Source organism: Corvus moneduloides, chromosome 10, assembly GCF_009650955.1.
Source record: "Corvus moneduloides isolate bCorMon1 chromosome 10, bCorMon1.pri, whole genome shotgun sequence".
NCBI lineage: Eukaryota > Metazoa > Chordata > Aves > Passeriformes > Corvidae > Corvus > Corvus moneduloides.
In genome coordinates this window covers 27479063-27504801 of record NC_045485.1, presented here as the reverse complement: position 1 = coordinate 27504801, position 25739 = coordinate 27479063, and the positions used below count along the sequence as shown (strand labels likewise).

General features: G+C 52.5%; 2 protein-coding genes across 13 annotated transcripts in view; both read left to right on the top strand.

The window, feature by feature from the left end:
* Positions 1–547: 547 nt before the first annotated feature.
* SUCNR1 (succinate receptor 1) lies at positions 548–3835 on the top strand. The gene is made up of 2 exons (XM_032119785.1): positions 548–610; positions 2003–3835. Exons 1-2 carry the CDS (start codon positions 608–610, stop codon positions 2951–2953), a joined length of 954 nt encoding a protein of 317 aa, XP_031975676.1. The 5' UTR covers positions 548–607; the 3' UTR covers positions 2954–3835.
* Positions 3836–16510: 12675 nt separating this feature from the next.
* MBNL1 (muscleblind like splicing regulator 1) overlaps positions 16511–25739 on the top strand; it is an 80675-nt gene continuing 71446 nt past the window's right edge. For 3 of the 12 annotated variants that reach the window (XM_032118912.1, XM_032118908.1, XM_032118904.1), the window contains exon 1: positions 23185–23289. The gene's annotated coding sequence lies outside the window, so the exon portion shown is untranslated. Of the gene's footprint in view, positions 16747–23176; positions 23290–23451; positions 23543–25739 lie in introns of those variants that run through there. The other 9 variants (XM_032118913.1, XM_032118911.1, XM_032118910.1 and 6 more) reach the window with 7 other exon arrangements.

Here is a 25739-nt window from a genome sequence, read left to right as displayed (position 1 = left end):
GTTAATATTTGCTAACTGTGAGGTACATCACAATAAAGGGAATGGGGGAAAAAAGGGAAAAGAAGCTGTGGCTGCCCTATACCTGAGGATGTTCAAGGCCTGGCTGAATGGGGCTTGAAGCAGCCTGGTCCAGTGGAAGGTGTCCCTGCCCATGGCAGAGGGAGTGGAAGTAGTCACTGTGCGGTTTGGTCATTCTGCACTAGCATTTATTATATTTTTATCTTTGCCACTAATTTACATAGCAATGCTGAATAAAGCAGCGAGCTTTGGAGTGGTGATGATGTGTTACTGTATGAAAACGGAGTGTTCTTCTTTCCACCAGCTCTGCCCTCCTGCAGCCCGGGCTATGTCTCAGGGCATGGGATGGGAGCAGTGGGTGCCCTCTCCCTCCGTCCGGCCCGGCTGGTTTCCCAATGGGTTCCTGTGAAGGGGAAGTGTTGCTCGCATCTCGGCAGCTCAGCCAAACAGATCCCGCCTTTGCCTTGACTCATTAATGACCGAACCCTGCGCAAACGCGGCGTGACGGCGGCGGGGGCTGCACCCGGGATCCCAGAGCTCTGCCGGGACTTGGAGCACCAGCAGGGAGGCAGCACCCACAGCCCTGGGCATGGTAAGGGGTCCAGTGCTGGGCAGCCTCTTCTGTTCCTCTACCAAGCCCATTTCTGAGTGGGCTTTTAACTGCTTTACCTTCTTACCTTAAGTGATCCATCAGCCTTTTTCTAACAGCTTGCTAAATTAATGCATCTGTCAATATCGAACTTTTAAATTATTATTGCTATTTAAAGAGCCAATGACTGTGATGTGCTTTCTAGATTTAGAATCTCGCTAAGGTGTTGAGTTTCTCCTCAAGAGCCGAGCAGCCAGGGCTCGGCAGGTGCTGCAGGTGAGCTCACTCTGAGCAGAGTGAGCACTCTCTGTAGCATTTCTGTCTCCTGGGGGGCACAGAGTAAGTGTAGAGACTTGATGGAAATAGCTTTAGGAAGTTTTTGTTCTGCCTCATGATCTCCCTTCAAAATGAAATACAGTTCTTTGAGGGCAGAGACCTGTGAACAAGTTCTTGACACCAGAGCACCTTTGGAAATGCTTAACCTTAGCTTGAGTTCAGTTTTGATCTATATCCCAGTTTCTGGCATTTCGTTTTCCCTGATTTCCAATTGTTTGCTGACACTTTATCCAAAGCTCTCACCAAAAGCTGTCTGAGTCCTGCAGCTCCCTACAGCAGGGTCAGGTGGCTTTGCTGAGGAGAGAAAGGAGTAAACACTTGAGATCCTGCTCTATTTCCTTCCCTGTAGCTGAAAACATTTTTTTAACCAGCCTTTAGAAAGGGAGTAAGCTCATGTGTGATGCAGCTTCCAAGAAGGCTTTGGCAGAATACACAGGAGATGTGCTCCATCTTCCGTGCGATTCTGGTACCCAGTTACCAGCAAAGTGTTCAGAGTGCCCGATGAAGGGCTGGGTTAATTTAGCAAATGCATCTCTCCTGGCTTCCTAACGAGTTCCGAGCAGCGCTGTCAGAGCACGGCCGCGCTGCCGTCGATGTGCTCATCCCTCACCAACCCTGTCAGCAAACCTCTGCCTCAGTGACAAGTGAGGACCCACGGGACCGGCGTTGGGTAACAGGGGCAGATGACTCCACGAGGCGCTGACAGGGCACCCACGGGCTGGTTTCACTTTCCTGGCTCCTGGCACTGCCCTGGGTTTGGCCAAGCGGCAGCTGGCACGTCGTGACTGATGCCTTCATTCAGGTGATGCTCCTGCTGCAAGTTCCTCACACAGGTCGTTGCTCAGGCGAGTTTTCATCTTGTTCAGTAACTCTGATCAGTGTCTGCAAGTACTGATCCCATGTGTGAGAGATGTTGTTTGAGGTCACGTATCTACTTACCCTGTAGGCTGGAAGGAAACAGCAGGCTACATTCACTGATTACAGCAATGACAAAACAATAACTGCGCAATGATCTTTTACTTGGGTTTGGTGTTTATTATTTTCCTTTTGATTTTCCAGGCTGTGAACGAGACCAGTGACTGTTTGCTGACGAACAGAGTACTAGAAAAGTATTATCTCTCCACCATGTACAGCCTTGAGTTCATTTTAGGCATCATTGGAAACACCATTGTGGTGTTTGGCTATATTTTCTGCCTGAAAAAATGGAAAAGCGGCAACATCTACCTGTTCAATTTATCCATCTCAGATTTGTTATTTCTGTGCACTCTGCCAATACTGGTGAACAGCTACTCCCAAGATCAGTGGGCAAACGAGGGCATCCTGTGCCACAGCAACAGATTCCTGCTGCATGCCAACCTGTACAGCAGCATCCTCTTCCTCACCGCTATCAGCGTTGACCGGTACATGCTCATAAAACACCCCTTCAGGGACCACATGCTACAGAAGAGGAGAACAGCTGTTATGGTGTCCGTTGCCATATGGATTGGGGTGATCCTGGAGCTGCTGCCACTGGTGCATTTCCTGGAGCCTCTAACACCCACCAATGATTACAAGTGTCTTGATTATGCCAGCTCTGGAAACCCTGCGACAAACCTCATCTATAGCATGTTCCTGACTGTCTTTGGTTTCCTCATCCCTCTCTTGATCATGTGCTGCTTCTACGTGAAGATGGTTCGTTTTCTTAAAAACAGGAGAGAGCAACTCAGTTCTGCCGTGACCCTCGAGAAGCCCCTTACTCTGGTGATCCTCACCGTGGTTATCTTCTCCCTTCTCTTCACTCCCTACCACGTCATGCGCAACATCCGGCTCGCATCCCGCATACCGGCCTTGAACGTCTCTGAGTGCACACAGGGAATCATCAGCACCATTTACGTCATCACGAGACCCTTTGCCTTTCTAAATAGTGCCATTAATCCTGTTTTTTATTTCCTAATGGGTGACCACTTCAGAGAGATGCTGATGGCCAAAACAAGACAGCTCTTGGGCAGGCTGACAACCACTGGGAAGTGAATAAGGAGACCCCTTGTAGTGGGAGAGGTCTGGGAGGAAACTCTCTTAGGGAGAGCATTCAGCAATGTGCCATTTTTTTAGATAACTTTATTTATGCAATAGAATAGGTATGAGCTGATTGTGTTCCTCTAAATGCACCTGTTACCTTATTGTATGGGAGACCTTCTGCTGAGCTGCCTCTGGGAGGGATGCTGGCTTCCAGCAGGACAGCGGGACCCTGCTCTCGGAGTGTGACGTCCCACAGCCCATTAATACTGCAATCGGAAGACCATCAAGCCAGCTTTCAGAGGGAAAATGCACTGCTCTCAGACAGCTGCTTTGTGAGCCATAACGTGGGCCTGGGCTGGGCTAAAATGTGCTTTGTACATCACCAGGACAGCCAGGCATGCTCACATGGCTCTCACAGCCACCTATCAGAGTATGGAGCTACCTGTCTTTAATACAAGTGCCAGTGGAATCTATAGCCTGAAGCAGAATTTGGACCTCAGAGTTCAAACTTCATTAGCAGTTCTACTAATGAACCAGGAGCTAATGAGGAGCCAGTCCCTGCCTGATCCCTGCAGGATCAATCAGCAGCACAAGTTACTCTCCAATGGACTAACCTGGCTTCAAATAGACAGGGGAAGGATCGACGGAGGAATGAGCTCATATGAGCTTGGGCTGGACCAGGAGCTGCTGGGAGGGGGTGTGGGCAGGGTGTGGGCAGCCCCTTCCCCTGCCTGCACCCCTGCAGGCACCGAGGGGCCCCGGGCCTGCCCAGGGACTCACTGCTCCCTAGCACACAGAACGGGAACCCATCCAGTCTCACCCAGGTCATCCTGGGTTCTGCTCTCTGGTGTGTCAGTCACCTGCAATGTGCTTCGCTGTGCTGGTGGCACCAGCCCCAGGATAATAAACTGCTTTAAAAAGTAGAAAAAGTCTCCTCTGTGTTGTTTTACTTTATTTGCTGATCTCTGGAGTGTCCATGAAACCTCAACACCTGCCTTGGTCCATGTCACATGGTCCTGTGCCTTGACACAGCCTTGTCACAGTGTTATCAAAGCAGGGTCTGGTTCCCAGTCCCACACAGCAGCAGCACTTCTGTGCCTGCTTGGGAGGTGACCCTGTGCTCTTTGCAGAAATGTGGAAGAAACTTACCTGCTTTGGATGTTTTAGCACAGAAACAGCCATGTAGAAGCTCAAGTTGCTTTGCCAATTTAGATTTCCTCCTCGAGGCTGGGTTTGCTGGAAGAGGAGGCACTGCCAGCCCAGCAGCATCTGGGTGTCACTGCCCATGTCTTGCCTGGGTCCTGCCCCACTGTCCTGCCCAACAAATCCAGTCCAAGCCCCGAGGCAGGGCTGGAGCCACGGGCACACTGGGTGCCACTGCCCTCTCCAGAGAGGTGTCTGTACAGCACGTGGCATCCTGTGCCCATGTATCGATGGCCCGAGTTAATTTCTTTTAGTAAACAACGTGTAGTGACAGTTTTTATGGATTAATATGCTCAGCTATTTGTTTTGCTGTGTCCACTGAGGTGAGTAGGGGCATCTGCTCCTCCTAAGTGACTGAGTCACTCTGGGTTCCTGCTTGTGTACACACTGGCACGGCATTTGCCCACGGGTAATCATCAGCCTCAAATACACGCTCTTTCTGTCAATATATACCATGGATCCATCATCAGAAAGGTGCAAAGGCAGAGCTAGTGCCTGTGTCTTGGGATCCCAGTGCTGAACAGAGCTCCCAGCATCCTATCACCTGGTTTCATCACAGTGATGCTGGTTTTGCCCAGCACGTGCCTGGTCGCCTGTGACCTGCACTGGTCACGGCAGGTTCTCTCCAGCTGGGGAGCTCCAGACACAGCCCAGGCACCTCAAAGGGATTCAAAGACCTGCTGGGCTCTGGTCCATTCCCCCTTCTGAGACAACCCTGGTTTGTACCTTTGGTTAGTGGCAGTCTCTAAAGTCTCCATGACTTCCCTTTCCCTAAACTAATGAGTGAAAGTTCTGATCTTTACACAGTTTACTGTGGTGCTGCTGGTCTTGCAATTAAAAATGTGATAAAATAGAATAAAAACCACTACATTCAACATATTCAACAATGACATACATGTTCCTCTCTGCTTAATTCTTCTGCTCCTGAATAGTGCATGGACAAATTAAAATTAATAAAGCTCCAAAGCACTACCTGGTTAAACTGAGCTGGGCTAAGCAGGGCTAAGGTGGGTGCAGGTGTGGGTATGAGCAACGGGGTTGTGGGTTGTGGGTGCAGGTTCACCCCAGGCAGAGCCACACTTGGGCTGCAGGGACCAGCATTAGTACAGCTGGACACGGGCTTTGGGCTTTGGTTCTGATCCAGACAGTGGAGTTTTTTGTTTAATTTTGTTTTGTCTTCCCTTATTTTGGGTGTGGACTGAAAATGCCTCCAGAACAGGAATTCAGCTGTGAGTCAGCCTGAAAGCAGTCCAAGTATGTTTTAGTGGCGGTAAGTGACCTAAAAATAACTGTTCCTGGGCAGAGCAGCGTGGGCAGGGCGAGGGGCTGGGGGCCGGCCGTGGCTCTGCCCGGCCCAGCTCAGCGTTCCCAGCCCCGCAGCCGCTTTCCCGGGCAAACACAGGGCCAAGACACTGGCTACACTGTCACCTCTTCATGTGCGTGACGTGGCAGCTGGACAGGGAGAGCTGCTCTCCAGCAGATCCTGCTTGGATGGGACGGAGCTGCAGGAACCTGTCTTTGGAGGGAATTCACAACCAGCTCCACACCCACGAGACAGCACATGGATCTACTTCTTATTCATTCCAAACCCAACCAAACCTCAGATCCTCTGCAGCTTGGAATGTGTCAAACATCCTACAATGTTTTTCCTGACATTTAGAGGGAATTTCCAGGGTTTGCCTTTGTTCCCATCACCTCCCGCCCTGCCACTGCCCAGGCAGTGCTGGTCTGGGCTCAGGTGCCTCTGCTCCTTGCCCCCAGTTCTCTGCAGTGCTCTGTGCCACAGCAGCTCCTGCTCTGCATTATTTTAACAATGATTTATGGGAACATGTCTCCAGAAGAACAAGACTGCCCACAGGCTGCCACAGGGGCCGTGGATTCAGCACTGTGCTGTGTGAGGGGTGGCTGCCTGTCCAGCCCTGGACATCTGCAACGAGCTGACGGCCTCTGCATCGATTCCCACCAGGGTGTCCTGACCATGTCACTGCCACACGGCGATTCAGCATTTAACTGCTCATGTTGACAGTAATGAAGTTACTAATTCAGCTGACTTCTGCTTGCTTTCAATTTGGTTTTCACTTTCTAAAAATATTTAAGCTAAAATTAATCTTCCTAGAGCCCAGGAGGAACTTTACCCTCTGGGCAGTCTGTATGTCAGCCCAACGCTCTCCTTTGCCCAGTGAGGTGTGCTCACCCCAGCAGCACCTGAGGTGTGCAGCAACACACTTACAAACACCTACAGCTTTACATGTTTGTTCAAAGCAGCTTTTGGATCAGCAGCATCAGGGTCTGACCTGAGCACACAAACACCTGGGGGCAGAGCTCTGCAGGGATCTGATGTCAGGGCAAGGTGCCTGTAAGACTCATCTTCCTTTCAGTCTTCTGTGTCTTATCGAGATTTTGACCCACATAAGTGAAGTGGAACATTTAACTGCTGCTTTGTTCATTCTTGCACTCTTGCCTCATTTCCTGACACAGCCACATAAGAGTCACAGGATGGAAGGTCTCACAAATAACCACCCAGATGAAATAATTAAATTATTTGATAAATAAAGCAATCCAGCAGCTTGCCTGCTGCCTTTTGAAATAAATCCTGTGCTCTCGGCTGCTCCAAGGCTTGGTCTTAGGAATTCTTTTTCCTTCCCAGAGACCTGCTCTGTTTGGTGAATGCCGCTCAGGAACAGACACAGCCCACTTGCTGCTGGCCCAATTCCTTCTTTCTGATGGGAGAGGTGGGGACTGAGCCAGGCACAGCCCAGCTTTCCAAACACCCCGGGGGAAATTCACTGAGGGAGCTGTTAAGCCAGGCAGCCAGGTGATGCAGTGCTGGGCAGGGGCTGGGCAGGGGCTGGGCAGTGTCCCCTGCCCAGGTGAGGGGCTGGAGCAGCGGGCAGTGCTGACGAGCCAGAGGAGGGAATGGATCCCACCTGGCCCAGGAGCTCCATCAGACAGGATGTGGGGCCCAAAGGGGTTAAATCGGAACCGTGGGGCTGCTTCCCTGCCTGCACAAGGATCCTGCGCTCCCTGCCCGCTGTGGTGGTGGGGGCCACAGGTGCACGAGGAAGGAGCAGGCTGAACAGGTAAGAATGAGGTGGCAGTTCTTAAAGGTCTCTTTTATAACTAAGTAAGTTACAGCAGAAGAAATTACTGCTGAATGTGGCATTTCTCGGGAAAGCCTGGCTCAGTGATCTGCTGGAGAGAGAGCTTGTATGTGCACTGTGGTGTTGGGCTGTGGTGGGACAGTCAGATGGAATCAGGAGTTACTGTAGAGAAATAAAGTGACCCAGTTTGGTTTATCTAGCAACGGAAATGTGTGTTCAGCGTTCATGCAGCAACATGAGGGGAAACTGGTCTGTGCTAAGGCAGGAAGGTGGTGAAATGTGGCACATGGAAGCAGGGCCTGTGGCTTCTGCAGTTGTAGTAACTGAGAGGCAATGTACAAAAAACTAATCCCTAGATCTGGATTACAAGTAAAACTACTCAGAAGTATGCCTTGTAAATGGAAGGACAAGGAGCAGCTGTAAGCCAAGGCACCAGCCTGGAGCTGCCTCCCAGGCTCTGCAGGGACACACGGCTCTTCTGTCTTCGGCTGATCTGGCAAATGGCTTGGGATGTGTCAATCATTCCCATGGGCTCCCTCCATCCTTGGGATGGTAGTTTTAAAAGTAATTGGGACTTTCTCTTTTTTTCTTTAAACAAACAGTCCCTGTGTCTCCTTTCCCCTGGTGAGCCTATGGAGAGTCTCCAAACAAACATGACTTAACCTGGTGGACCCTGGGCCGCTCACATCTGCTTTGTTATTGAACAGCTCCTGGCGCTTGAGGGGTTTTCTATTCTCCTAACGAAACACAGCTCCTGGGATGCCTGGTTGTGTTTCCCTGGCAGGTTTACAAGCGGAAATCCTCCTCCTGCAGGAGCACAATGGCTGGGGGCTCTCCAGGGTGAGCAGCAGCCAGGGAAAACAAAAATCATCATGTTAGAGCACATTTCTACAGAGGCCTGAATTTAAAAACTCATGTATGAGGTTCAACTGCCATAATTTTATATCTAGCAATATATTTTTGACTGGAGAGGAAGTACTTTATCATCCTAATGATTATTTTTCTTTATGGTATATGGCAACATTCTAGTTTCTTTGTATTTTGACCCAGTATTTTTGCAGGGATTGCTTTAGCTATTGACCACCCTAAGAAATGCTGCCTTATCTGAGGTTTGTGTCTATAGCTCTGTACAGAGAAATAAGCTTTCCCTGATCTGGGAGCAATTTATTTTCAGTGCCCATTTGGCTTTCAGGGTGTTTTTTCTTATTTCCTTTTAACTAGTTGTTGTGCATTTCAGAGCACTTGTTACAAAATGGTGGTGCTTCATGCTGCTCATTTTGCTTCACGTAGAGAAGTGTCACAAGATGCTTTAGATGGCTTGATTTGCATAAAATCCCTCTGAACTCGGGGTTTGGTTGTGTTTCAGGAGGAGTGCTGTGACCTCCAAGTGTCTGTACCAGCCTCATCCTTGCCTTCCCCCAGGACCAGTGCACGTCCTTCATCCTCATCCTGTGCATGGAGCTGGAGTTGATGAGCAGATGCTCTCTCCTCTGCTTTGATTTCTCTTCTTTCCTAGAAGGATTTCAGTAGTAACCTCAAAGGATTCCAAAATGACTTTTCCTGTTCCCATCAGAGATTAATTCAGTCTTTGTTTTCTCCTGCCTGCAACACCTTTGGGCAGAGAGTTTGGTATAACTTGGCAAGGGAAGAAATAAAATCAGAATTGACCTTGTACTAAAATAAATAGAGAGGGATGAATGTTTAGTTACACTTATCCTGTTCTCATTAGCAGTTCCTCTGCTTACTGTGACACACAAGGTTCCAAGGGGTTTGGTGTGACTTTTGCTATATTTATGAAAGCAGCTTTTCCAGACCTGCTGCCTGTGCGAGGAAGAATATGCCTGCTTACCTCCCAAAATGCTTTTCAGACCACTCTGTATAGCACCCAGTATAGCTTTACACAGATAAACATAGTTAAATGCTTCCTCTTAGCTACTTGTAGTGGCTTGACACTACTTTATTCCTATATTGAATTATATCAGAAAAATCAGTTTTTCTTAAAGCTGCTGCCTGTCATTACAGTGATTCAGCCTGTTGTACTGACAGCATTTAACATAAGTTTCTCCAACAGTATTTCTTAGTATGACAGGCTTGATTTTGATTCCTTGGGCTCCTTAAATCTTATTTTAAAGATGGTTTCTGCTTCATGCCTGTAACATACAGACTGTAAACCTGTTCAATGGACTCACTGTCTGGATGTGCCACTTCTTATTTGTTTTTCTCGCCTTCTGTAATAGTATCTTCCATATCTTTCTTTATATCCTTTTCAAAAGCACAAGATACAAAGTATGCCCTTTTTAGTAAAAAAAACCAATTAAAATATGAGCTAATGATTAGTTACCTGCAATCTGATTTTTATGACATGTAGCTATAGTCACCACTTAATTAGAAGGAGTACAACTTTAAATACTGAATTAGAGAATCCAGATGGTGTTTGCAGAATGAGCTGATCATTAACCCTGGCTCTGGGGATGCTGCCCTCCATCCCAGTATGCCCATTGCACCAACTGGTCTGTACTGGGCAAGCACTGCTCTGGTTTTCTGTCCACGGCACGGCAGGTTGTGGAAGGGCTGTGCCCCACTGGAATACAGCCAGGAGCCTGGACACTGACAAACGGGATGGATGTTCTATGAACAGCTGTGTCATAGAAAAGCAGATCATGGAAGTTCTTGGTTGGTGTCAGAGTGAAGTGGGTGGTGTGTTCCGTTTGCCCTCTGTCTGTCTGTGGAGTCTGTGCTCGTCACCATGCTTTGGTTAACTGGGGGTCCATCATTCTGTTTGCAGTTCTTGAGCAATGTGCGATTACAGAAAAAAACCCTGAAATTGTCTTTTTTGACATGGCCGTGATGAGAGCAAGACAGAAACAACACTTTTGTTGTCTTCCTATATTTTTATTCTGATTGTTTTACTTTGGGCATGACAGGATGGGGCTGGCGCATCCAGATGAGGGCTGTCAGCCAGAGAAGTTGTTCCAGTGAAGTAATGTGGCCTCTCACATGCTGTGAACCCAATACCTACCCCAAAATACTTTATCTGTGTTGGCTAATTCCTCAGGCTGGGAAAACATGTGCTATAAAATGCTTGTTTGGAGGGTGTCTCATAGCAGACGATGTATCTGAAAGTAGGTCTCAACTAGACCCGTGTGAATTAGCAGTGTTTTCTGAAGAAATTGAGAACTGTGGTTTCCTGAAGAGACAGAAATATTGATTTGAGTGTTTGCAAGGCTGGAGGAAACCTTTTGGCATCGCTTCAATGAAGTGACAAAAAGACAGTGCCCTCTCCCAGGCAGGGACATGAAGGGTCTTGGCTGTCCCACACCACCTGAGCACCCCCTTTCTCCCCCGCATGGCCCGAGCCGCCGTCCCGCCGGGTTGGCTGCGCTCCGTCCCGTCACAGAGCGCACCGGCGGCTCTGTTTCCTTGAGCCCAGCCCAGCACCCTGCCCTGGAGCAGCAGCTGCCATGCGGCTCCCGGCTCCTCGCCAGGCTGTTCCCCGGCCCCGAGCCGGCTCCGGGCGGCGGTGCCGAGGGCTCCGGCGGCAGCAGCCGGGGCAGGTCCTGCTCCGCTCCCCTGCCCGTCCCCAGGAACAGCGGCCCCAAACGCCGCTCGCCGGGACTGTCCGGCTCTGAGTGCTCGTGGCTGTGCCTTGGCACCGGAGTTCCCAACCCCTCGTGCTCCGGCACCGCAGGGATTGCGCTTCGCTGTGGGGAGCAGCGCCGGGCACAGGGAAGGAGCTGGGGGTGCCCGCGGCCGTGTCCCCGCAGCCCTGTCCCCACGGCCCTGTCCCCGCAGCCCTGTCCCCACGGCCCTGTCCCCGCAGCCGTGTCCCCGCAGCCGTGTCCCCGCAGCCCTGTCCCCAGCCCTGTCCCCGCAGCCCTGTCCCCCCAGCCCTGTCCCCGCAGCCGTGTCCCCAGCCCTGTCCCCGCAGCCCTGTCCCCCCAGCCCTGTCCCCGCAGCCGTGTCCCCCCAGCCCTGTCCCCGCAGCCCTGTCCCCGCGGCCGTGTCCCCGCAGCCCTGTCCCCGCAGTCGTGTCCCCAGCCCTGTCCCCGCAGCCGTGTCCCCGCAGCCGTGTCCCCAGCCCTGTCCCCGCAGCCCTGTCCCCGCGGCCGTGTCCCCGCAGCCCTGTCCCCAGCCCTGTCCCCGCAGCCCTGTCCCCGCAGCCCTGTCTCCACGGCCGTGTCCCCGCAGCCGTGTCCCCAGCCCTGTCCCCGCAGCCCTGTCCCCGCAGCCGTGTCCCCGCAGCCCTGTCCCCAGCCCTGTCCCCGCAGCCCTGTCCCCACGGCCGTGTCCCCAGCCCTGTCCCCGCAGCCCTGTCCCCACGGCCGTGTCCCCAGCCCTGTCCCCGCAGCCGTGTCCCCGCGGCCCGGCGCTCAGCAGGCGCGGCAGGGCTGGGCAGGGCAGGGCGTTCCGCGGCACTTGGCTGTGTGCAGGAAGGTTTGTGACACGATGTCCCGTAGGTGCTGGAGCCGCTGGCTGTGTTTTGCCTCCCTGCCGTGCTCCCACTGCCCACCCGTGCCCCGGTCCGTCAGAGCCCAGCCCTGGCACTGCCCCTGACCTCACCCTCCCACCAGGGCGGGGCCCTCTGGGAGGTCTGGAGCAGCATTTCCCTCTTGGCACACGAGCCTGGCATTCTAAGAGGGGAGCGGCACGGATTCGGCTTTGCCGGAGCTGGTGGAAGGCGTGTGACATTTACACCGGTTTGCGAGTAATAGGGTGCTGTCGAAGAGTGTCAGGCTGGAGCTGGGCACTGCTGGGGCCAGAGCTTGCTAAAACATGGGAAAAAAAATAGCATCCTTGTTATTTGGCGAAAAATATGGGGGTCACTAAGCCGCGTCTGCCTCGCTCCTTACACTGTAATGTTTCAGTGTGTGTGTAGGCCAAGTAGCAACAACCCTGCATGGTCATGTGGAAATGAAATCAGACTTTGCAACGTCATCTTAATGTCCCTGCTTGGCAGGAGGGGACTGTTTCTCCCTGTCACTGCCTGCCGGTCTGTGGCAGTGCTGGAGCATGGCTGGGTTGTGTGGGGCTGTATGAAAGGCTGTGCATTATTGTTGTCCTTTAGAAACATCTCCACATCTGGAATTGCTGTGTTCTGTGTGAAGGCAGACTCACCTCGTGCTTCCACTTGTGCCCCTTGGCAGTTTTAAAGCAGAATACTTTTAAACGTGACTGTTTTGACTCACAGACGCACAAATTCCCTGGAAGCAAAAGGGATATGCTGGTAAAACTCCAGAGTTTTCACCAGAGCAGTGTTTCTTGCTCAGCAGCAGCCATGCTTTGAGTCAAATATTGAGAGTAACTAATAAGTAGTTGGCTGTGGTTTTTCCCTGAAGAATTGCTTTGTTTCTAAATGTGGCTGTGAACTATTGATGCCTCTGTCATTTAGGGGACAGGCAATGCCCCGCACAACCCCCACAGCTGGGCAGCTCAGATTTGAAATAGTAGATTTGGAGATGAGATCAAAGTGCCTGAATCCTGGTTGTACAAGATGCGATGCCTGCGTGCTGAGGGCGGCAGGAGATGCGGGTCCAACCCCCGCCTGCACCCCCACTCCGGGGCGGGAGCGCTCTCCTCTGGAGGGGAAATGTGCCAGAATGCGCCTCAGCATCACAGGCACCGCGGTACCGGCAAACTTCAGAGCCTGGGGAGCCTCACCCAGATGATATGTGAGAGAAATGAGGAACATTTCTAGGAGTTAATATTTGATTTGGCTGCATTGGTGCGGGCAGGAATGTGCCATTGCTCTGGAAGCCCAGGGAAGCTGTGAAAGGCAGGGAAGGAATGGAGTTCCACTGGCTCTTTGCCAGGCACTGGGATGATAACATGTAGGATTGAAAAAGAAAATTAAATAAAGTGCCTGAAAACCTGCAAATTTCTTAAAGATATCTTTTATTTCATACCTGGATACATTTAGTAAAAAAGAAAAAGAGGAAAAAAAGGCAAAGAATACAGCAGGAATGCCTTTAGTAGCATCATTTGTTTGGGATCTACCTTTTGAAAGGAAAAAAATGCCAAACAAAGCAAATAAGTGTCTGTCATTTTACCTGGTGCACTTTGCATTTACATATGAATTTCACTTTTGGGAACTACATGTTTTATTTTTGAGCCAACCCCTTGCTCCTTTATGGTTGGACTGAAACAATCCTCTATGGGATGGAGCTCAGGGATGTTGAGATGCTCCCACTCCTGCCCAGTGCCAGCCAGGCTGGTGTGCCCACGGCACAGGTCTGCCTCGGTTATACAATTCCTCACAGAAAATACAAAAGCTGCCTGAACAACACAAGAAGGTACAAAAGGGTCACTTTATTATTATTTCACACTGGGGTTTAATATAAAAACATGCGGATCCTGCTCCTGGTTCCCATATCAGGGAAGAGACCTTTGTTTCCAATCTGGATCTGTTCGACACGATATCCAGCAGGAAGGCAAAGCTGTTATCTCCAGTGCTGGGGTGAAAATGGGGAGCGAGGACACTTTATCTCCTAATGAGGGAGAGACGAGATTGTCCATATGTTTCCCACACTTCCTCTGATTCAGATAATCTTTTACAGATTAACCAGAGGCTCCTCATTCTTTGCAAGCAAAACAAAATGCTCCTGCCCCTGAAAACTTTTACAGTCATTAGTTTTCAAAAGAAAGACAAAGACATGACCAAAATTTAGAAAAATAATGAGAAGAATGGAGTTGGGTGATTGGTCAGACGCTGTCAGCTTTATTGAGAAAGAATTAAAGCTACTGCAATATTGGGAACAGAAACCCCTTCAGCAGCACGATGACTTTGCTGCTGCCAGTGGCACAGCCCCTGATGCGGACACCTGCCCTCGGGACAGCACGGCCGGGAGCAGACACATCCCCAGTCCCCTCCAGAGATGCTCCTCCACAGAGCTCGCAGGCACTGGTGACATTTGCAAGGAGGGGAAGCCTTTGTTCAGCTCTGCTCTCGGGTGTGGTGTCCGTGTTTGTGACAGGGCACCTCGGCCGCAGCCGTCCCGCGGGCCGTGGCTCCGGCCGGGAGCAGGTGGCAGGGTCGCTGAGCTGGCAGGCTCGGGGTGTTCCAGCGCGGGCGAGAGGCAGACGGTGACACTGTGCTCAGTCCCTGCTGTCCTTCCCCTGCCACCCCCGCAGGAGGGCATCTGAGCTGAGAGACAAGAAAACCTTTCTGAAGGAACTAATTATTTTAATAATTGCAGCCTAAGAAAAGCCTCAGGCTTTGGACTCTTCAGGAACAATAACAAAACAAAGGAAAAAAGCTAGGCAGTGTTGTCACATGTCCCACCACCACTGCTCACCCTGCGCAGTCTGGGGCCAGCAACACTTTAGCTCAATTCAGAACCAACACGGCAAAGCGAACCGTGGCCTGAGTAATGATGTGCCAACAAGTGCGTCTGTGATCAGTATTTAGTGAGCAGTTTTACTCATGCAGCAGAGCATGAAGACTCCCCCTGCTGCATGTCTGACACCACAGGGAAGGCGGACGGGCTCTGCTCTCCGTTTATAGCCTGTGTATTCATGTCAGGTTAAACGGGGGTGTTGCTAATGCACTGTGCCCGGCAGTGCCAGAGCTGTACCAGGAGAAAGGAGAAAATCTGTCAGTTCAGCCATGATTTTCAGACTAGACTAGGGCCCCTCTCCATGGATGCCTCTTTTCTGGTGGAGGCCTTAAGGATGTTGGGTTCCTGCACAGATAGCTGACAACCATGGGAAATTTTATCTCTTGTATCTCTCTGGGTGAAATTTCTGGGTACCCTTCACCCTCATCAGGGGTTTTACTCTGACCAGGCTGCTGAATCTCTGGAAAGCCCAGGGTGCCCATGCTTTGCTTGGAAAAAGGCTTCAGATGGGAGGAGATCCCTCATGCAAAGTATGCCTATCCCTGCCAAAACACACAAAATTCTGTAACAGGAATGGATATCTCTCAGGTGATTATTCCAAATCCTAGTAAAATCAAATCATTGTATCATTTACTCTCTGCAATTGATTTTATTATTTATTAGTGATGGAAATCAGGACTCAGGCTTTGTCTTTTTCACTACGGGGCAGTTCTTGCGGCAGCCTCAGTGAGGAAGCTGTGCAGACAGAGACACGCTCCCCCCACTCTGCTGCGAGTGCTGCGGCCGAGCTGGGGCTGTGCCAGGCCAGGGCTGGCTGGTACCTGCCATGAGCCAGGCTCGGGGACTTATGGAAAGCTGTTCCCTTAACTCCTGCAGTACCCCGCAGGGTGGGATGGTGAATCCAGCAGCGCTCTAACGCAGGGCAGGAGCAGAGGGGGACACTGGTGGAGGAGCGGAAAGAAATGACAGGAAATCCTGTGCATGGCCATGCTGGCTGCAGCGTCCCTCGGCAGCACTTCCAGGCTGCTTAACCGCGTGTTGCACCTCCAGCTGCGCCTCCAGCAGCCCCGAGCTCGGGCAGTGCAGGGCCCAGGTCCCACGAGAGGCAGCTCTGCTCCCGGCACGGCAGCTGTGGGTACGAGCCCTCGTGCTCTGGCTGTGGGGAGCAGCTGGCACAGCCGAGCAGAGCCACGTGGCCTTCCACGGCAGCGGTGCCCACACTGGGGCTCTCGGCTGCTGCCCACGCACCCCTTGCCTGGGCTGTGCCCACCATGGACGCTGCCGGGGGTGGGAGCCACTCCACGTGTTCACCAAAGCTGGCATGACCAGTGAAGATGGGCCACCGTGGCATTTTCCCCCTGGGCTGAGTGAGGGACACTTCTGGCTCTGAGTGCAGCAGAGCTTTGGGCGGAAGGGCTGCTGGCTTTGGAAGCCAGGAGATGGTGGTAACCACAGCAGAAATAGCAAAAATGGGCCTGAAAGTCCCTGGTTGGCGGGGCCAGCCATGCTGTGGGTGCTGGCGGCGGCACGCTGGCCAGGCAGCCGTTATCTGCGGCTTGCAGCAGGAAGGAGTCCCGGGGACGCCGCCCCAGCCATTGCCCCATTTCCAGGGACCGCGGGCGATGGCCCATGTCAGCGGCCCAAGCCCGTTTCCCCCGCCAGCTGCCAGCAGGCAGATTAATGGCTTACAGGGAGACATCTGCAACCGGAGCGCTTCAAACCGCGTGTCCGTGTCCCTGACGTGAGCTCCCCGTCAGCGAGCTGGGCTGCAGCCACCATGCAAAGCACTTCCTCTGGCATGTCCTTTTTTCTTAGCAGAAAGTAATTTTTTCTTCCTTAAGAAAATATATATGCAAAGCCCAGCCCGTGGCTGTGGTTACCGCTGCACAGAGGGCTCACTTCAAACCCTCGGGCCCATAGGTTTGGTAAGTGTCATTCTCTGGCCTGTCACCGCTTCCCCCTCACCAGGCCGCCGTGCTGCGGTCACACAGAGCAGCAGGTTGTAATTGGCCCCGCGGCACCGGGGAGGCGGTGGCTGTGCCAGCAGCGCTGCTGGCCCCTGTGCACCGTGCAGGAGCCCCAGGTGCAGACCGAGCCACTCGCCCCAGCGTGGGGCCTCGCGAGCCCGCAGATCGCAGCAGGACAGTGCGGCTGTCGGCGACGGACGGTGAGTTGTTCGCAAAGCTGGACGGTTTTATTGTCGTCTTTCGTTTTGCTGCTTTCGCATATGAGTATCGCTATCTTGAGTTAGTGAAGACTTAAATAATATATTAGAGAAATGAACACTAAATGCAAGATGCTTTTATGCAAGGCATGAGTAACAAAACTCTGTGGTTCTGAAGAGCGTTAAAAGTGGCAGTCAGACCCTCTGTGGCACGTGCTGGGGGTCCGCTGGAACCCCTGTGGTGTGGAGCTCCACCCTGCGTGAGCCCCAACCTGCTCCCAGGGACACGCGGGACAAGCGCGGCGCGGGAGCCACTGCCATGGCGCCGGCGGCTGCATCTTCTCTTTTCTTCTGCTTTTACTACAATTTTATCAATTCATCACCTGTGGTGCTTACTGTGCTGGAAAAGTTGAGAGAGAAGTTTTCACAGGCTTACAAGAGCCCTGTGAGCTGGTTTAACATGTGTTCTGTTCTGGCGGTAGAGTGGAGACAGGGCTGGTGAGGCACCCCCATCATGGCTGTGCCCCACTTTGGGTGCATTTCCCAATGGGGACGAGTGCTGCTCCTACGCAGGGTCCTGCCAGCCCTGGGCAAGGCAGGTGGATGTCCACCCCTGGTGCATCACTCCTCAGCCCTGCTCTGGCACTCTGGGGGGTGTTAGTTAAGCACATGGGAGATTAAAATGACATTAATCCTCTGAGAGTGACCCTCAGCTTCATGCCGTGAAATCTGCTGCTGCTGGTGAACGTCCCGCCAGTTTTCCGTGACTAAGCACCATGTTGGATTGCACGCAGCAGCCACTGGGCTGAGCACCCACACTGCTGCCATGGGGCTGGGGGAGCAACCAGGCACTGCTGGAGGGGCTCCAGCATGAGCTGCAGAGAAGGAAAGAAATTGCCTGTGCAGAAAGTGCAAAAGCTGTAACATGTATCACAGTTACTTGCTGGGAATTTGCAGTGTGGATTTTGCTTATTTATGTGCTTGTAGACTAGAAGAGATTATAAGTATTTTATTGCTTTCAATAAAAATACTATCACATAGTAGTAGCAGGAGGCTTTAAAATAAAAGAACAAAACGGTGTAAGGGCCAAGTCATAAATTTGTGCGTTACATTTACAAAAATGCACATGCAGATGAGATCATTAAAACAAATGTGCTCTGGCCTGGCGGGGAAGCAATGGCTGCGTGTGCCGTGCAGCAGCCGCGGGAGCGGGATCCGGAAGAGCAGGGAGGCAGCAGGGCCTTCTGCGGCGGCAGCGCTGGAGCTTGTGTCAGACCTTTTTGGGGAACTTGAGCTTCACCAGTGTTGCACAAATAAGGGCATCAGGAAGCAAACAGCTTCTCCAGGGTCCCAGTCGTGTTCAGTCCGGGTTTGAAGCAACTCCTGTGTCTGCCTTTAATAAAGGCTCAAGGAGAGAAGGAAAATCAGAGTACAGGCTGATTCTGTGACTGCTGTATTGCAGCTTTTTGGTGAGATGAAATGAAGACAAAGGACATACTTGGAGCTCGGGTGGATTTGCACTGTGGTTTCTGTCTGTGTGTGAGGCCAGGTACGGAGTCCCCTGTGCCCCTTATGGGTGGGAGCCCTGCAGTGAGGAAGTGCTTTTGTTCTGCTCGAGGTGCAGCTGTGAAGAGGATACCCACAGCCACCGTCATGTCGGGCTCTGGGACATGCTGGTGTCCCAGTGCCATGCTCCGGGTGACCACTGGCCCTGCCGGGCTCAGAGGGAAGGGCAGGCACCTTGGCACCATTTTCGTAGGTCAGCCTCTCACCTCAGTAGCACCAGGGCTGCACTCACTCAGCCAGGAGAGCTGCTCTTTCTTGCTCCGGTTGCAACAGCACATAGGGACTCTAAAACACGAAATATCTCTCAAAAAAATTCCTCAGCACACAGTATTTCTCTTTGTCCTCTAGTACTGGTTTAGGTCTTCTGAGTTGAGTGGCACACAATGCTGAGTGTGCAATGACATATTTCTTTATCTTTGCTGTAATGTAATTAGTCTGTTGGGTGTTTGGAATCCCAGGTGGTGATTGTTGTTGGTATTGGATGATGATCCGGGAGACCCCTGGATCTGAGATTTCATTACAGTTTCCTCTTTACCTTGCCCTGCCTGGACATTTTGTTATGACAGAGCTTGTGCCTGACACCTGTGCTCTAGGGTTTGATCCCCTGTAATGTGCATAAACCAATGTAAATGGAATGCATTCACTTTACAGGATACAGTGAGAAATGCCATCACAGGTGCCCAGGACACAGCTCCAGTCTCCCAGCGCTAAGACAGACTGGGGCTGTGCCTTGTCCCATGGGGAAGTGTCCAAGCGGGGTTCCCAGCAGACGCCAGCACTTGAGGCAGTGCCTCCCACTGCAGGGAGCAGCACCCAACACAGTGGGCAGGTTGTTCCCACGTGAAAATGGACTTAGATGGGAAAATGAAATGAAATAAGCCTAATTACCAATGCAACCAAACACTCCCTATGGAGCTCAGCCCTGTGACCAGGGGTAGAGTGGGAGCTGCCCTTCCAGTGGGAGCAGCTGGCACCCACACCCCCACCATGCTGCCGATGCCCAGGCAGCACCAGGAGGCACAGCTTAGGCACTGGTTGTTTTTTAGGAAAGGCCTAAGCTCTGTGTATAGGAAAGGTCACTTGTGCAGACACTGTCCTATGCCATCATTTAAGAAGAATTTGGGCAGGGAGGAGTTTGTACAGAAACTCTTTGACCAGAACAAGTGCTTTGAAAATGCCCGGCGCGGTGATGTCGGTTCTCAGGGAGGAAATGGCTCACGGAGTTCTTTGTGCTTGAACGGGAACAGGAAGAGCACAAATGGCCCAGTACAATGTTCGCTCGCAGAGCCCATCGGGGCTGTGCAGCCAGGGCTGCGCTGTCTGAGGGGACATCTGCACTGCACCACAGTGAGGCTGGTAAATATAAAATATGATGGGATACCAATTGTCGTGGATTTTATTCTGATCAGGATTAAACTTCACTGAAACACAAGTGTAAGAACACGACATTTTTCTGAAAGAAAATGGAATGCTTCTTTGTCCTTTCAGTCTCCAGTTTCTAGAAAAAAGCCGTAAGAGCTAACCAGCAGGTATCAGAAAGCTCTCCCAGGCAGAGAGGTGCCTGCACTCCCTCGGGCATGCAGCATGCCCGGATGTTCCTGAGGCTGGGCAGCTCTCAGGAGGGATGCTCACTAAACCCATTTTGTTTCCAAAGTGCTGCTTGCTCTGTTGCAGGGGTGATTAGAGCACAAAAAAAGCAAAGTTAATTATATCCCATCCAAGCTGTGTAATAGAACAAAAAGCCTCACGAAGGAAGCAGCTGGAGTTACATCTTGAGACCAGGTAACTAAATCTGTCTCCCAAAGTCAAGAGAGGAATTATTCATTATTACTTCATCTCACAAAACATAACCCTCTGCTTAGGTGTCTGTGTTAAAAGATGTTTAACACCACCTGACACTGGAGGTAAACTCTTTGTCTTTTTCCTTGTCTTTTAAATTGTTTTTTCCTTGTCTCTTTCTTTGTCTTCCTTGGAGGCTGCTATTCCTGTTGGCTAGGGATGAACATCCCAATTTAAAAAAACAGGTGGCATGGGAATCCCAGTCTGCAGCAACAGAGAGAGGCTGAAATTAAACCATGGCTGAATATGGGAGCCTGGGGGGAAGGAGGGTGGAAGGGAGTTTGGTGTTTATTTTCTGGCAACAGGGCACCACTGCATGACCGCTGCTTGTCACAGCACCTAGCCCCAAGGGCTGCTGTGGCCACCACGTGCTCCTGGAGAGAGATGGTAACGTGCCAGTAATGCTGAAAATAGTAAAAGAGAGAGGGATGAGGATTCAGAATAAAGTCACCAAGAAGTGTAAGGTGTAAAGGACAGAGGTCTGTGGAGTATCTGGTGTTTCCCCACAGGAGGAGAGCAGTGGGGCAGCCCTTCAGTGAAGTGCCCGTGCTGGGCTGGGGTACTGGCCTGAGCTGTGAAGGGAGCTGGAAGGGAGATCAGACCCAATTTGAAAACTTAACCACAGAAAAGCCTTCATAGTTTTTGTGCTTTGGTTTCTAATGTGCACGGTACCTGTGGTACCCAATCCTTGCAGCAGCCCTCAGACCCTCGCTGTGTGCTGCAGTCCCTGCTGGTGCAGGGCCGATGTGAAACAACTATGGGACAAAATTGCCTCCTCACAGACATTAGGATGTTGTTTTGCACAGGGTAGGCTATGCTGGCAGCAGAGCCCCTGTGAAGGAGTCCCACTCTTTCTCTCCATGAACACTCATTTATTTGATGGCTCTTTCATAACCACAGCGAGGAGAAAGCTCTTTGGAGGTGGAGCTGTGAGTGTGTGACACGTCTGTTTTATAGTGCTTCCTGAATCACGGAGTGGTTAAGCCTCTAGGAAGTTCCCTGTGGTACTCGATGTTCCTGTGGAGAGGCAGCAGTGCTGATCATCTGGCAACCTGACCCCAAGGGACCCACAGGGAGGCGGTCAGGGACCCACCTGCGCTTTGGTGCCTGCTGGAGCCACTGGGCAGAGCCTGTGCCCAGGGCAGGAAGGGTTTTCCCTGTGTTGGTTAACTGGCACAGTTAAATTTAGCAACAGGGAGGAACAGAAACTGCTGGAGTACTTGCCATGAGGCAACAGCACTCTGCATCGTTCCCTACGGAAGGAAACAGAAATCGAAACTAAACGTTTAAGGGAAAAGAGAATAACTGAGTTTTTTTGGAAGTATATGCAGTGAGATGTGCTCAGCCTTACCAGTAAGATGCCATCAGCCTTATCAATAAGCAGTTGCTTCATATGCTAGAATACTTGGGAATAAAATACTAAGCAAGATGTCTCCAGGAATCATCACAAATATTTGTAGGTTTTGGGTGTGAGTTTGGCTCAGACACTGCTGCTGCCTAGACAGCAAGGGACAAAGTCAGAGAATGCTGCCACTGACTTTATTGAAATGGTAAAATAGAGAGAACTGCAAACCAGTTTTCAAAGGCACAGGACACTTTTATGGCAAATGGCACAAAAATAAAAGAGAAAGGATGAACAGTGTAGGAGGTTATTGTGAGCCTGGGGAGCGACTGGGCTGCTGCTGTAACACAGAAATGAGATCAAACAGTGTAAACCTGTCAGGGCCAGGGGAAGAGCGAGCTGGAAGAGGGACCACAGAAGGTCACTTTATCTGTTCCCTTGCCCCAGGCACGGTGGAGTGTACCTGAATCACTCCTCCAGAAGAGTGCCTAACCTTGATTTAGTACCTTATCAGTCCTTTTTCCCCTCTCAGTCCAGCCTTATTCTCTCTCTCCCTGCAGTTTAAGCCCATCTTCATGTCCTCGCTACCATAAATACAAGGAAAAAGTGCTCCTTGCTCTTTATAGTGCCCTTAAATTTCAGGTTATCATTGCTGTGCTTCAATCATTCTTGGTGCTGCTTCCAGCTCTTTCCGTGCTTTCACCCCCACTGCTGTCCCTGGAGCTCTCATCCCACTGCCCGTCAAGCCGACACCGGTGGGACTGGACCCAGCGTTCCCCATGCCTCCATACATCTCCTTGCCTGGCAGCCCGCCTGCCTCTGCACATGCTTAGGGGTGTGTCTCTCTCTTTTTCTGTCCTCTGGGTTAATGCAGAGAACACTAGATAACCATCAAGTTTATAATGACTTTTTATAGGCAAAACAAATCAAATGGGTTCTTCCTTAGTCGTCTTTATCAGTTCCTCTTGCCATGGTAAGTCGCGTTTTTAAATCTCGTAATTTTTGCCCTTCCTTGGAATCTTTTCAGTTTGCTTATGTCTTTCCTGAAGTGTGGTTAGCACTACAGTGGCTTGATGAGCCTCCTTTGCACATGGCCCTGGGTGCGTGTCCTAGCAGGGGACACATTGGTACACCTCTGGCTGATCTAGACTGTTTGTGTCTCCTTTTCTGCACTCTCCTGTCAGTGTCACCCACACGGCAAGACCGATACCTGCCCTGTGGCACGGGGCAGAGCTGACCTGTTGCCTCGGTGATGGGCCTGCAGCTCTGGAGGGACAGGGAGCGGTGCAGGTCCTCGGGGTGGGTGCCGGGGGAGCCGCATGCCACCCCCCGCAGCAGCCTCCGGGCTGGCCTCGCTGGGGCCACGCCGGCAAAACCAACCGCTCTGCAACGGCTTCTCTTGCTAAGATGAAGGAAGAGCGGGAACCGGGAGCAAAGCAGGCTCCTTCTACCTGCTTTGGGAAGCAAAGATATCTTTAGAGGATCGTGTCGTCAGGGACGGCGTTTGGGGGGTCTGGAGCAATAGCGCTGGGTGTTCTGCGGACACGGCCGGGCCGCGGGCAGCGCTGCCCGCCCCTAGGCCGCCCCTGCCGTCCCTCCCCCGGCCGGAGGCGGCGGGGCCGGGCACGTGTGCGGGCCCGGGCTCGGGCTCGGTGACTCATGAGGCGCCGGCCGCTCCGCCGCGGGGAGGATGAGGGAGGGCGGCCCCGGGGGAGGGCAGCCCGCCGCGCCGCCGCCCCGCTCCGCGCCTTCCCCTCGCTCCCGCGGTGCCCGGAGCGCGGAGGCCGCACCGGGACTAGGTGAGCGCGGCCGGGCCGGGCTGGGCTGGGCCGGGCCGGGCCGGGCCGGGCTCCCCGCGGGCCCGGGGCTGCCGGCGGGGCCGGGGCCGGGTGGCGCTTCCGGGCGGGGCGGGGGCGGCGGCGGAAGCGGGGCCGGGGCCGGCGCGGGGAGCCCGGGCCGCCGCTGCCTCCGCCCGCCGCGCCGGCGGCACCGTCAGCATGAGCCGCTGAGCCGGGCGGGCCGCGCCGGCAGGGCCCCGCCGGCAGGCCCGGGGTGAGTGCGGCGGCGAGGCCCGCGGCCGCGGCACGGCCCGACGGCGGGGGGAAGCGGGCGGCGGCCCTGCCGGGGCGGCTCCGCGGGGAAGGGGGGGCTCGCTCGGCTCCGTGGAGAGGGGTGGGAGCGGTGCCGCGCTCGGCGGCCCGGGAGCAGGGGCCGGAGCGGCGGCCGGGGCGCGGCCCCGGTGCCCGTGCGTCCTTTCCCCGGCGGTAGCGCCCGGCGCGGGGGCTCCGCACGCGTGTCCCCGCCGGGAGCCCGGAGCCCGCGGGGCGAGGGGCGGTTCCGCGGCCGCTCGGGAGCGCCGGGCCGGGGGCTCGGCCGTGGGTCCGGGCTGCCCGGCCGGCTCCGCGGTGCCCCGGGCAGGCGAGTGCGGTGTCCGTAAGGGTCGGTACCGCGGTGAGGGGTCTGCAGCAGGCGGGGACCCCGGGCAGGGCCGGCGGTGCGGGTGCAGCACACGGCGGTGAGGGCGGCATCGCCCTGTGCGCACTCAGCGCACGGCCTGGCCTCGGGAGCTGCCGCGTTATCATGGGCGAAAGAGAGCTTTTTGTTTTCTTTTTACGGAAAGTTCTTGAATTCAGAACTTTGGTTTGCGGCTGCAAACAAGTCAGTTTGTTAAGACGTTGGTATAATGGAAGAGAAAAATGCAGGAATGTTTGTGTAAAATGGTTGTCTTGGAAAATATGTGATTGTTTCTTTTAGAAAGAAATAATTTCATTTGATGATTTTTTTTGAGGTGGGTAATATATGCCCCAGAGCAAGAGAGAAGCAGGACACGGGTGACAAAGATAATGAAGTGCGGGAGAGCAGGTTCAGGGAAGGGATGTAACGGGAAAGAGAGACGGGAGTAATGAATAGTAACGGTGAATAACTTAACTGGGTTATGTCTTTTTTTGGCACTACGGAGAAAAGGTTCTAATGAAACGACAACACATTCCAAAGTGACAAGGAAATGATTCGCATAGTGAATAATTAACCGATGGCACTTGTTGCTGCAGGGGAAGTTTGGGGTGAGAGCTGAGGAGAGACTGCAGGCTCTCCTCGGGCTGGCTGCATGTGACACTGACCCTGGGCAGGCCCACTGGCATAGAACAATATTATGATAATTTAAAGTAGATAAAAGAGGAAGAAATGAAAGGCTTGGCAGCCCCACGCTCACTGCAATGGTGACAGGACTGCTGCATGTAGAAGGCTGGGATGTGCCACTGCAGGAACCAGAGGTGTTGGGAGTCTCTCTGCTTGTAGGGCACTGCAGGCTGAGCTGGAAGCACTGTCTGGGAAGTGTTCTGGGGTGCAGGGTACCCAGCAGCTCGTCTAGCAGGGACAGGGGTGCTGGGTGACGCTGAGCTGAGCTTGATGGTTGCAGTGCGTGCTTCTGGAATTGAAATGTTGTGAGGCCTGTGTCTCTCTGCTTTCCTTAGCTCATGCCAGATCAGGCATAGACTGTAACACTGTAGAATGGAATTGGACTTCACTGAGTTTAAAAGGCCTGGGTTTAAAAGCTCAGGGCTTCTGAGCTGCAAAACTTCTCCAGGCTTAATTAAACCAAAAGCTGTTTAAATGGAAAAGTTATGGCAATGACTGAACAGTCTATGTTTCACAGTCTCCAGGCTTGCAAAAATTTAGAAAACTTTTTGCTCTGTGTGTTGGAGTTAATAGTAATTGTGGGGTCTGCCTGGTTTTTATGACACATAAAAGTTCAGGATGGTGCAATTGTCATTTACTTGGGCTACTGAGGAAAAATAGACAGAAGCAGAATTCCTCATCTGATATATGAGAGTGAAAGTAGTGGGGTGCGTTTATTGTCTCATTTCCTTAAAGCCATAATTGGATTAAATTTATTCTGAATGGCTGGAAGAGGCTGTGTCTGTGGAGGCTTTGTGGTACTGTGAGGCACTTGAATCAATGGGCAAAACTGGGGCATCCTGTGAGGAATCTGTAATTTCATATCAATCAGCAGCAGTGCCAGAGCTGCCCTGTGAACCCCTGGGCTGCAGTAAAGAGTATGTCCACCGTTTCTATCCATCCCCTGCTCAGTGCCAGCCTTCCCTGCACTGGGAACAGCCTGACTTTGTGTTTTCTTTTCATTTACCCACCAAATCCTCCTCTGTGTTCACTGTCTCTGGAGTGTTGGGAAGCACAGCTGTGCCATGTGCCAGGATAGGCATGAGCTCTCTGTTTTCTGGGCTGAAAGCAG